General features: G+C 37.5%; 1 protein-coding gene across 3 annotated transcripts in view; it reads left to right on the forward strand.

The window, feature by feature from the left end:
• The window catches only part of COL12A1 (collagen type XII alpha 1 chain), a 113,465-nt gene that overhangs the window by 67,749 nt on the left and 33,055 nt on the right, over positions 1 to 12,661 (forward strand). For all 3 annotated transcript variants that reach the window (XM_088795601.1, XM_088795600.1, XM_088795602.1), the window contains 11 exons: positions 498 to 627; positions 1,310 to 1,452; positions 3,134 to 3,263; positions 5,034 to 5,153; positions 6,303 to 6,449; positions 7,198 to 7,314; positions 7,504 to 7,650; positions 8,182 to 8,256; positions 9,892 to 10,031; positions 12,200 to 12,323; positions 12,492 to 12,635. In XM_088795601.1, coding sequence (XP_088651727.1) covers positions 498 to 627; positions 1,310 to 1,452; positions 3,134 to 3,263; positions 5,034 to 5,153; positions 6,303 to 6,449; positions 7,198 to 7,314; positions 7,504 to 7,650; positions 8,182 to 8,256; positions 9,892 to 10,031; positions 12,200 to 12,323; positions 12,492 to 12,635 — 1,417 coding nt within the window. The remainder of the gene's footprint in view (positions 1 to 497; positions 628 to 1,309; positions 1,453 to 3,133; positions 3,264 to 5,033; positions 5,154 to 6,302; positions 6,450 to 7,197; positions 7,315 to 7,503; positions 7,651 to 8,181; positions 8,257 to 9,891; positions 10,032 to 12,199; positions 12,324 to 12,491; positions 12,636 to 12,661) is intronic.

A 12,661-nucleotide genomic window follows, 5' to 3' on the forward strand; every position in this document is an offset into this window, starting at 1 on the left:
ATGAAGAAAGACAAATGATGGACAATACACGTGTTCTGTAAGAATATTGATTTGCACGTCCCTGTGTATGGTAGGACATATTCAGACAACGTTGCCCTTATCCATTGCATAAAACTGCTCTCTATTTTAATACAAAAACCTCTCCACCATCATTGTAGAAGTCTCTTCTATGTGTATTTAATATTCAGGATGTTCTTTGGGTAACTATCAGGAGCCCTGGATGTTATATTTGAGAATCTTTACAATAAACAGAAATGTGAGATAATTGAAGCTACTAAGGTCAAGTGTGAACTAACATTTTTTTGGAGAGGACATTTCTAAGGATAAATTGCATCTAATGGTGTGGGCTGGGCATATCTCATGATGAAGCACAGTAGTTGGCTTCTGGCATGTCTGGGCTCAGCCTTTTATTATCAAAGTTATTATGCTGACTAATAAAAGACTTGGTAAGCATTTGGGTTGTCAGCAGACAGAATTTGGCATTTCCTCCCCTCCAGATTGTGGTGCCAGGAAATACCCGCACGGTGCACCTGGAGCGGCTGATTCCAGACACACCCTATTCCGTGAACATCGTGGCTCTCTACTCAGACGGAGAGGGGAATCCCAGCCCCACCCAGGGCCGAACGCGTGAGGCAGAAATCCTTTCTCCACCCCCTTCCCTTGTAACTGAATTGGCAGGGCTTCTCTGAGTGAGTGAAGAGGGTGAGGTGGGTGGTGAGTGAGAGGTGGTGAGAGCTTTCTCCATCTTTGTGCAGGGGAGGGGAGGCCTGGGCATGTGGTTCTTTCTGTCTGGGCTCCTCCACATTCACACTCCAGGCTAAGGCTTTGGATCCATGACTGCCTTTTGTGCTGAGTGATCTTCATTTGGTCATTTTCTCATCGAGGACCTAAGTTAAGGAGGGATTTTTTTCCCTCCTTTTTCTGCCCTTCAATGAATCTTCTCACCAAATGGGTACTTTGAAAACGTGAGGACTGGCCTCTATTTTTCATTAAACAGGAAGTGGTTAAAATACTCCCTTTCTTTCCTTATTTGTACGTTTAGTTTGAAACCTAGCTATACGCCCCTGGAAGTTCAGCATGTAACTGTAGCTCTGAAATGTAGCACTTCCGACTCGTTATGTTTTCACATTAAAACCATAAAAGATGTGTATTTTATCACAAGGAGTAAGCAACCTAGTGAATGGTGAAACATCGGCAAGTCCTTTCCTTAATCTGACCTGAGTAAAATTCTTTTATACCCCTCCGTCCACCCCCATATCTGTCATGCTCACAGGCAGGCAAATAACTCTATTGTATTTTATTTATTTAGTACCACGAAGTGGACCAAGAAATCTGAGAGTCTTTGGGGAGACAACCAATAGCCTGTCTGTGGCCTGGGATCATGCTGACGGGCCAGTTCAGCAATACAGGATCATTTATTCTCCCACTGTTGGTGACCCAATTGATGAATATGTGAGTCTGATTCTCATTTATTTGAGCATTTGATAATTTCCAACCTGGTTGGAGAGTGAAATTAAGCTTTCTTCTCGAAGAGGGCGATGGGATTAGAGCTGAGTCCTTGACCCCTGTGTGAAAGTTACATTCTATATGACTTCCTCTGACATGACATTGGGACCACTGGGATGTGCCTCCTATGGGCTTCCACACTACAGAGAATCAGTGTCTTTGGGGCTCATTTCTATTCCAAAGACAAATTTAAAACTACCTTATCCCATGAAATGCATATTTCTAATCATCTAATTACACCATAGGAATTAAGTCTAGTGAAACATGATACCAACTATTCTGAGCTACCTAAATTCATGTTCAAATGCTGTGACTATTTAAATCTTACGCTTTCTTTAAATCTATTTTGTTTACAAGGTCTTCCTTAAATACGCCAGTGCTGATTGATCTCTCTTTTCTCTAAATTTAACATTTTTCAGTACATATTGTTTTTGGAATATACGTACTCTAATATTAGGTTCAAACTTTTTGAGTGTCATATTATGTCTCTTTAGAACCAGATTCAAGTTTTCATGTAGCTTTCTCATAGCTTTTACTATGCATATCCATTTGTTATGGATGGAAAAACTCAGCCCTTTCTTTAAAGTTTAGTGATTAATTGATGTGATAGTTTAGTGGAAGATTACACAAAATGTTGATTGTAAATAGTTAGGCCTGGTTTGCAACAATTTTGCCACATACGTCCTCTTTGATCATTTTCTTTCCATTATCCATATGTTATAAAATATTTAATCTACTTGAACGTGATATATTAAGCTTTAATTCAAGCCCCCATTTTATTAATCAGAAACACATGCAACTGCCACTTAGTGTTTCTGATCAAAAAGAGATAAGCCAAATTGCCACACTTAGTTTGCCAAAGCAAAGCTCATGCTTTAGTGTTTGTTCAGCCTTCCCATGTACAAACGTGCATTTTCCCTTCACTTTCTGAAAACAGTAAAGATATAATTTCTTCCCCTAAGTCACCATTTGTAATCAAGGGACTCTAACTGGAAATCACTGACGTAAGTGATTCACACTGTTTATAGAAGTAAAGCTTAGGATTGAAAGAGAGATTTAGAAATCTATCTGATTCATTTACTCTTCATGGAGGTAGTTAAATGTATTTTCCATTTCTTCTTTTTCATCTTTTCCACCTAATTAGTATCAGCCAAACTGATACTCTTGAGGGCAGAAACCCTCACCAATGTATTCCCAGTAGCTAGTACCATGCCTGGCTCGCAGTGGGTACTTGGTACATACTTGTTGAAGGAATACAGAAAAATGTAACATGGACCAATGAGAGATGAAGGGAACATACTACCAGGCACTGTGGTACTCAGTAATACATACCGAGGCGTTGTACGTATTATTGCCCTTCAACCTCACAATTTCCTTCAGAGATGCTAAGTCATCAGTCTGGTAAATGGCTAATCTGGGATTTGAGCCCAGATCCGTCTGACTCTAAAACCATTTTCCCACACTGCACACAGGCAGCGTAGACGGTTTGCTTTGCCATGAACATTGTGCAACAACAAAGAAAATACAAAGAAAACATACTGTTTATGGGAATACATGCAACAATATTGTCTTTTGATCTGGAAGTCCTCTAGCCCATAGTAAATTTATAATTTAACTTCCCCAACAGACCACAGTCCCAGGCAGAAGAAACAATGTAATACTGCAGCCCCTGCAATCTGATACTCCGTATAAAATTACTGTTATTGCTGTTTACGAAGATGGAGATGGCAGCCATCTAACAGGAAATGGAAGAACTGGTAAATGTCTTATCCCTTTTATAACCTTTAAATTTGGCCTTTACCAATGCATTTCAAATACCACATTAGCACTGCATTAACATTTATATTAGACGTTTAATTTCATCAAAATGATATGAAAACAGAATTCGTCTTTTAAAAAGGTCCACTAAAAGAAGAAAAAGGAGACAAAAATCTGCATATTTTGCTTTGCTTGAGGTCATTTATTTCTCCTTTGGAAAAACCATTGCTTATTCTATGAATGATACTTCAGTTTGTGTGGTATCAGCTAAGGTTGTAGCTAATAACTCAGTCAATTTAGTATCAGCAAAAACAACTCCGTCACGATAGAAACTTAAGTCATAAATAAAAAAGATGATTAGCATTTATCTTCTGTGTTTACAAATGTAGCTTTTTTAAAAAATATTTTTTTGTGTTGTACCAAGTAATTGATGAAGAATTGCCAGTTTTCCGGCTGCCCTTTCAAGCCTACATTGGTGGCAATTTCTCATGGTCTAGAGCAAAGGTTCTCCAGTTTGGTTGCTCATTGAAATCACAGGAGAAGCTTTAAAAATTGCTATGCCTGGGTGCCACCCGCTGATATACTGATGTAACTGGTCTGAGGTGTGGCCTGGACCTGCTGATGTTCTAATCCAAGGTTGAGAGGCACTGCTTTAGCATAAAGGGATGCTAGGCAATAGATCTGGTTTCTGTTACAGGCAAATATTGGCATTCCTCTTTTCCACTTTATTCAGCAAAACTCCACTTAACTAATGATTTCAGGATCCTTACTATATTCAGTTGCCCAAACTCTTTTTGTGCTTAAATGATCTTGACAACAGTACAGAATTTGGGAGAGGTAACATTCAAAGCTCTTAAGAGAAAAGCAGGACTAGAGTTGTTTCAGCTCTGTCTCTCAAGGCCAGGAATATTTATATTTACTGGCACCTGTTGTCTATAGGACTCAGTCAATGGAGACTCAGCTGAGTGATTTAATTTGAAATCAAGATGATTTAATTTCACAACTTCCCACTTTTTACTTTCCCTTAGGTTTTAGAATATACTTTGGTACTTTTCTGGGGAAATGGCATATTTCAGAATTTTGTACTTATCAAAATATATACAAAAATCTTTCCTAAATATTGAATTTTCGAGGAAGGCCCAAAGTCATTTTTAGTTTCTCTTATGAAACAAATTTTCAAGTTGAATTCCTTATTTGTGTAATAGTACAAATTCTAACTCAGCAACTACTTAACATGCTACTTAACAGCACTGATTTTCAGGGTGTGGAGTTGGAGGCAGTACCTGTGGAGGCTTGAGGATTTATTCTTGGTTTTATGGGTGGAGAGCAGAATGGTGTTGGGAAAGAACATTGTTTCTGTCACTAGCTGGCTGTGTGGTCTTGGGCAAATCGTACCTTATTTATATGATCAGGTAGTTGGACTAGATAGTCTCTCAATTGCTTGTTGGCTCTTACAATCTTTAAACAGTCTAAAAGTGGTATGAGATTTCTTAGTTTCTGTAATTCTGCGTCATACAACATAACCATCTCTGGAAACCACCAGTTCCTGAGTCCACTTGAGTTGAGTTGCAGTTTGAATTTGGAAAACTGCTAAGTTTTCTGTTGAACATTTTAATACCTTTTGTTTTCTGGATAAGGAAATTATGGAATATTAATAGATATTTTTCATGGGGTTGCACTATCAATACTTATAATCATACTCATCAAGTTCTGTGCTTTCCCTGTGTGTCAATGAAAGGTCAGTAATGTTTGCCAATATTTATTTGCAGTGGGACTACTTCCGCCTCAGAACATACACATCTCTGATGAATGGTATACACGATTCAGGGTATCCTGGGATCCTTCACCCTCTCCAGTTCTTGGATATAAAATTGTGTATAAGCCAGTGGGTAAGGAAGTACCTTTATCATCAAGGAAATGCATTGGAGAGCTATTTGCATACGAGGGTTTCTTTGTTGCACCCCCCCGTGATTAGATTGTCCTGATAGTTCAGTTATCACATCAAGTCCTCTCTGACCAGAGGTAATGTTCTGGAAATATCATTTTAAATAAGTGGTCTGAAGTATCATTGTTACTGTGGGTGTAGATGACATTCTCATTAATTTGCATGACTAAAATTTTGACCTGATCCATAAAATTGCACACACCCAAGGTGTTTGTGTTCAGACATCCTATGTATTATCATGATTATGAAATAATGCATATTTAATCAATGTAAAAGTCTGTGTTTTTCCCATTATGTCAAGCTATTATACCATTTTGGGCATAAGCATTTTAGTTTATTCATAAGAGGCTTACTTTCAACTTCTCGTTGGTATTTTCACCTAAATGAATATCACCTTGATTAAATTATTTGCTATCTTTGTTTCTATGTTCTGTCTATATGCTTAGCAAAATGGATGAAAAATACTCTGTACCAAGTGTACTAGGGTATCTGCCATGGACCCAGGAAGGAAGGATGTGAACTTTCTTAAATTTTCCTAGAAATTTCTCCTAGAAAAAAATAAAGGAGAAAGGGCAAGAGAAAGGAAAGATGAGCCTGTGTAAGAAATGGAGACAAAATTGAAGGAAGAGGAGGTGTTCGTAACTGAGGACCTTTAGTCACTAAACTCACGGAATGAGGTCCAAGATAGATGTTCTTATATAATCTCTACAACACATTGAAAAATTTTAATTGAGCACCTACTTTGTGCAGAGTACTGTGCTGGCAAAGTGGGGCTTAGAGAAGGGGTTTGAGAATGTACGGTAGTTGATTATATGATTGATTTAGTCATTAAAGAAACATTGATTATACACCTGCTACGTTCTAGGTACTATGCTATGCCTTGAGAACCAGAGGGTAAAAAATCCAGTCTCTGATTACAGTTTCGTATTCACCGTATAATGCAGCATGTGCTACAGTGAGCAAGTGCATTAGGGTTTTTGGAATTAATAGTGTTCATACTATCATTTGAGTATAAGTTAAGGCATTTCACTTTAAGAAAAATTTGAGACGAGTGGTAGCATATTTCTGTGTATTTTTGTGATTGCTATTGAAGGTTCCAGTGAGCCCATGGAAGTCTTTGTTGGAGAAGTGACATCATACACATTACACAATCTCAATCCCAGCACCACCTATGACGTGAATGTTTATGCTCAGTATGATTCTGGACTCAGTGTCCCCCTGACGGATCAAGGCACTACATGTGAGTTATGTATTTTTGCATAGTTGTAAGAAAAAGTGTAGTACAAAGTACCAGGTTAGCCTGTTCTAATTTTATTTCTTCTTAGCATATGCATGTTTTCTCAACATTAAGTAGGTTGCCCTTTTGTGTCCAGCTAAATAAATACATAAGTAATATAATTGAGTATACAAAAATGTATATGATGAGGTGTGTTTAGTCCACATGAAATATTATATTTTGAATTTTGAAAGATAAAAATTATAGGAATTACAATCTCATTCATGAATGATCTGTAAAATTAAAGTTGGGATGCTATATAGTTTTTCTTGACATTTGATATTAAAGCATATATTACCTAAATATGTTGATTTAATTGAAAGTTTTTATGGAAGTGCTATAATTACTGATTCAGCCCAGATAGAGTTTGTTGTCACGAAGTACTGTAGTAATGATTTAAGGGCTTAGAAGATAGCTCTTCAGAAAAATTTTTTATTATTTTCCATGAAACATCATTGACATTTGTAGTGTTGAGAGGGACTATGTGGAATTGTTTCTCCTTGAAAATCAGTGATAGAAAGGGAGTGCTGTTTGGCTGTACCCATTTCCATGTATGTTTAATGTATATTTCTTATAAGGAAACATAGCAAGATTTTAGACTTTTTTTTTCAGCCATAGTGGAAGTTTTAAAATTGTGTTATGATTAAAAGTATGCTTTTTTTTGTCCTTTATTTACAAAGTAAATCTATATCTTTCTTTCTTTGTTTTGTAGTGTATTTAAATGTGACAGATCTGAAAACTTACCAGGTTGGGTGGGATACATTCTGTGTTAGATGGTCACCTCATCGGGCAGCTACCTCCTACAGGCTAAAACTAAGCCCTGCAGATGGTACGTGTGCAAAACAAACAAACAAACAAACAAACAAACAAACAAACAAACAACCCCCAAAAAACTGGAGTATTATAGCAGCAACATTTTAAACTTCAATAAAGAAGATGCCATTTTGTTTATAAAATTATGTATAAAAATGTCTTTAAATGCAACCGAAGTTTTATTTTCCTTTGTTGTCATAATCAGGAACCAGAGGACAAGAAATCACAGTGCGTGGATCAGAAACCAGTCACTGCTTCACTGGCCTTACACCAGACACTGATTATGACATCACTGTTTTTGTGCAGACACCAAACCTTGAGGGACCAGGTGTCCCTGTCAAAGAACATACCAGTAAGTTTTGAGGAATCTGCAAAGTCTGTAAGGCTTCAGAGTAGAATGCTCTGGGTGTGGGAGACCTCAGTGGCTCCTGTGGAGGCACTTCTCCCTAGGGGCAGCAGTAATGATGTAATGATGTCTGGTTCTTGAAGGTTGGAGTCTGTGGCTGGTTCAGGATCTTTATCTGTAGCAAATCCATGTTGCCCCTGTTACAGAGTTGGTGTTATCTTAAGGAAAGAGCTAAAGGAGAGAGATGTGGCTTTAGCTGAGAAGGTGATATGCATCGATATTAGTGACTCTTACTCATTTGCCCTTATCTGAAGGCCTTATGTTCACCCTCTGAATCTAGGTTTTGCTTTATGCAGTTGTAGTCAATGTTGAATGACTTCCAATGATACCAAATTTGGATAAAATAGAATTCCCAGTATGTCTCTGCCAATGAGACTTTATTTGTTATCAACGATTTAAATCACTCTTAAAATTTACTTTCTGTAATATGAAATGTGCACATGTTGTGTTTTTCTAATTATGATTTTTAAATTCTAGCCCTAAAACCAACAGAAGCCCCTACAGAGCCACCCACACCTCCTCCTCCTCCCACAATTCCACCCGCCCGGGATGGTAAGTACAGCTGATTTGACAATACATTCAGCTGAGACGGATTTATAGCCTTCTCTTACTTATGAAATTTATACAGCATTTACAATTGATATAGAACATTTCTGATGTATTATTCTTGTTGAAGAGTTTTTAGGTTAAAAGAAAAGATTACCAGTAATTTGTCCTTCTTCCCATACCAGGCACAATTTGGTGTGAATAAAATCTGTGATAAACTACTCTAGCTGTTTAGTTGGAACTCTGTTTCCTCAATCTTGCGGATTAATGTAAAGTGATACCTTACACAGTCCCTGGTGGGCATTTCTTTCTGTGGGCTGCTGGCATCAGTAGGCGCTGTGAACCTTTTTGGCTGTATCTGCAAGCTAGCTGGCCCCTGGGCCTTTGGCTTTGGAATTCTTGGCTTCTGGCCTGAGAAGTGCCTTCAATTACACAAAACTAAAACACTTCTATTTGCTGAAGTTGGAGACATAATTGTCACTTGCAGTGAACTGGTGAAAAGACATACTGGGTTATTAAGGCTGGTCTCTGAGTAATTTGGGGCAATTCTCTGCGCCTTATCAAATTAAGTTTAATCTAATTAACTACTGGTTTGTTCTTTTCCCACATTCTGTTTCCAGTGTGTAACTAAAAGCATTTCAGATTTTAAAAGTATTTTTCTTTTATCTTAGAAGGCTGTCGAAAAATTAAAAGTATATTATTACAGAGTAAAATAATAAAGGGTTTTTAAAAATTAGACTGCTGAAAGAAATGTAGCAAATAATCTTGGCTTAAAAACATGTTGAGTTTTTTTTTTAAATAGACTTTATTTTTTTTAGAACAGTTTTAGTTCCATAGCAAAATTGAGAAATTAGAGTGTTTCCATATATATCCCACACCCTCACATGCACAGCTTCCCCCAGTTTTAACATCCCCTATCAGAGTGGCACATTTGTTACAACACGTGAGCCTATGCTGATATATCATTATCACCCAAAGTCCACAGTTTACATTCTGGTTTCCGCCTAGTGTTGTACATTCCACAGGATAAGTTTTTATATACTAAAATCTTGTTAAAGTTTTCCTTGTAGAATTTTTTTCAGCCTCCCAGTTTGAAGATTCAAATTAAAGATATTGATTTTATTCAATCCCTTTGTTCCCGCCATAGGATTCCTAATTGGCCTAATTTAAAACGAAAAGACACCTTTTTTGCACCAAATATTTGATAATTATATACAACTTCTCCAAATCCACTGATAGCTGTTCTTAAGTTCTGAATGTCATTGCTTTACCTTTGATTTCCTCCCCATTTATTATTTGAAGCTACTCAGAAAGTTCCATGAGGAAAGAGCATACATTTACATATGGAATTAAGCAGATGAAGTAATTCCAGAGTGAAAATTGAGGACCAGTTAGACTGGTGCCTCTCACACTTTATTGCTCATAGGAATCAACTGGGCATCTTGTTATTGCTGATTCTGATTTAGGAACTCTGGGCTAGGGCCCAGGATTCTGCGTTTCTAAGAAGGGGATGCTATGCTGCTGAACCACATTTTGAGTAGCAAGGTGTTGGACTGCATTTCTGTTAAGTAATTTTACTTGAATGAAGGAAGTCATGAGATTTTGGGTTTCCTCTGTTTTTTTGTTTTTTTTTCTTCCTAGTATGCAAAGGGGCCAAGGCAGATATTGTATTCTTGACTGATGCTTCCTGGAGTATCGGGGATGATAATTTTAACAAAGTTGTCAAGTTTATCTTCAATACGGTGGGAGCCTTTGATGAAGTCAATCCTGCTGGAATTCAGGTGAGTGTCGTTTTATCGGTGGCTGTTCACTTGTCATGTCTTGCTGTTTCCTTCAAATTCCTCTTTTTAAGTAGAAAGACTTTTCGGTACAAATTACGTTTTGACTCTTATTTGCTATTTTCATTACACATGTATTTTTGGGAAGGAGTTGGGCATCACTGATAAATAAACATAAGACTAAATATTCCTCTCAGTACTCTCTTTGGCTAGAAGATATTCCTGTTGGAGAATTTAGGGGATTCTGATGCCTACTTCCAGCTTAAAACTCTGACAATGGTACATTTCCATCTAAGGTCATCTAACGTTCTGGAAATTAAATGCATTGTGAATGTCACACTCTGTTCAGTCAGAGGATTCAGTGATGAATGGTGACTGGGGTGGGTGTGTGGAACCCTGCTGACCCCTCTGTCATGGCATTGCAGGTATTACCTTGACCAGAAGAACGGCCATTATTGACTCAAAGGGTATTTCATTTGTTTCCCTAAAATAACTGCCAACGATCTTGTGGAATTACTCCAAAAGAATTTGTTTTATTACAGTAGGAACCTAGAGAAGTTTATCTTCCTATGAGGGGCCTCAAAAAAAACTCGTCATTTAGCCGTAACTATCTATAAAACTGAGAATCTCCTCCACTAATCTTAATGTATGTGTGAACTGAGCACTCAGGTCCAGTCGCTTGAAACTATTTTGGGGGGGGTCTTCCTAGACCCCTCCAAGACCCTGATTAGTTATTATTAGCTATTTCTTGCCTTCTGCAACCTTGAAGGCCCACTTCCAATCCCAGCTTTTCTAGAGCGGTTTCTTTGATGGCTTTAGGCATTCCTTGCTCCTGAAGGATTTTTATCTGTATTACTGTTACAGCAAGTATCACTGTATATTGTCATCATTTGTGCAATTCTCTTTTGTCTAAACCATTGACTCCTTATGGCAAGACTGTATTGTGTTAGTATTCTTTTGAATTCTCTTTGTTCCTTCCCCATTCCTTTTGGTGAATTTTCTTTATTTTGGCATCTTAGACACATTATGAAAATAAGAGATTTTGACATAAATCACAAATAATTTCATAAACAAATCATGTCTTCTTTTATGGGAGTGCTTTATGGAATATACTAAATTTCAAAATCCCAAATAACCTTGTGGATGTTGTTCTAACCTAAGAAGAGTAAAAAATCAGGCTAGTTATATTCTCAATTTGATATCAACCACTAAGTCATGTTTTCATCCTTTTAGAAATTTAAGATGTCTATTAAAAAACAAAAATTGCGATCGTATTTTATTAATGTAGATGAGCCAGCTACTTTGTATAAATGATTACTAGTCCTTAAAACAATGCTAGAAAGTATAGTTATCTCCATTTTACTGATGAGGAGACCAAAGCCCAGAAATACCGTGTTTCCCATGAAAATAAGACCTAGCTGGACAATCAGCTCTAATGCGTCTTTTGGAGCAAAAATTAATCTAAGACTCGGTCTTATATTATATTATGTTAGATAAGACCGGGTCTTATAGTAAAATAAGAGCAGGTCTTATATTAATTTTTGCTCCAAAAGGCTCATTAGAGCTGATTGTCCGGCTTGGTCTTATTTTTGGGGAAACACGGTATTGGGAAATTACCCAATGTCACAGGGCTATTAATTGGCAGAGCTCAGATTTCAGTCCAATTAATCTTGACTACAAAGTCTGTACTGTTTCCACTAAATCACACTACCACTAAATCTGTGATGAGTACTGATTATCACACATGCGACATTTTTATATTACCCTAAAGATTGGATGTAGTTGGTGAGAAGGAGCAATTGACTGAGAACCAAATGTTTAGTCAACATTTGAGTTCAAGATGGTGTGTTCTCATTTCTAATTCTGGAAACTCACTGTTCCCCAGTTTTACCTATCCCTTCCTATATTCTAGAGAATGGCACCATATGCGTACCATGTATTTACATTTTAATATCAATTATTGTCAATTTCATTAACGGTTAGAAATTAGAGAATTTAATGAGAACTTAATTTACTTACTCAGTGTTATGATACTAGCTATAAAGAGCTTATACTATTCTGTCAGGTCTGAGATGCTTCTTTTTCCCATTCTGCAGCTAGAGGACTCATGGAAAAGTTGAAATATAAAAAGAGATGACTTACCTTCACTGCCAAACCACATTTTCTTTCAGGTCTCATTTGTGCAGTACAGTGATGAGGTCAAGTCTGAGTTCAAGCTGAACACGTACAATGACAAGGCCCTAGCCCTTGGGGCCCTCCAGAATATTAGGTACAGAGGAGGAAACACAAGAACAGGTACAGTTAATTGGAGGACACGTAGACCTTCACTCTCCCAAGCATTTGGAGTGGTAGAACTGAGTGTACCATCTCACTCTAATATTCAAATGCTTATCAGTTGGGTGTGACTAACAGCATTTGGATAATTTGCACTGAGGTGATACTAAAATATTCCATACTCTGTAGGTAAGGCTCTCACATTTATCAAGGAAAAGGTCTTGACCTGGGAGAGTGGCATGAGGAAGAATGTCCCCAAGGTGCTGGTTGTGGTCACAGATGGTCGGTCACAGGACGAGGTCAAGAAGGCAGCTTTCGTCATCCAGCAGTCAGGTAAGCCCAAGCATGAATTTGATGTC

The sequence above is a fragment of the Rhinolophus sinicus genome, chromosome 2 (genome assembly GCF_057876585.1).
Source record: "Rhinolophus sinicus isolate RSI-liver-muscle chromosome 2, RSI-T2T, whole genome shotgun sequence".
Classification (NCBI taxonomy): Eukaryota; Metazoa; Chordata; class Mammalia; order Chiroptera; family Rhinolophidae; genus Rhinolophus; species Rhinolophus sinicus.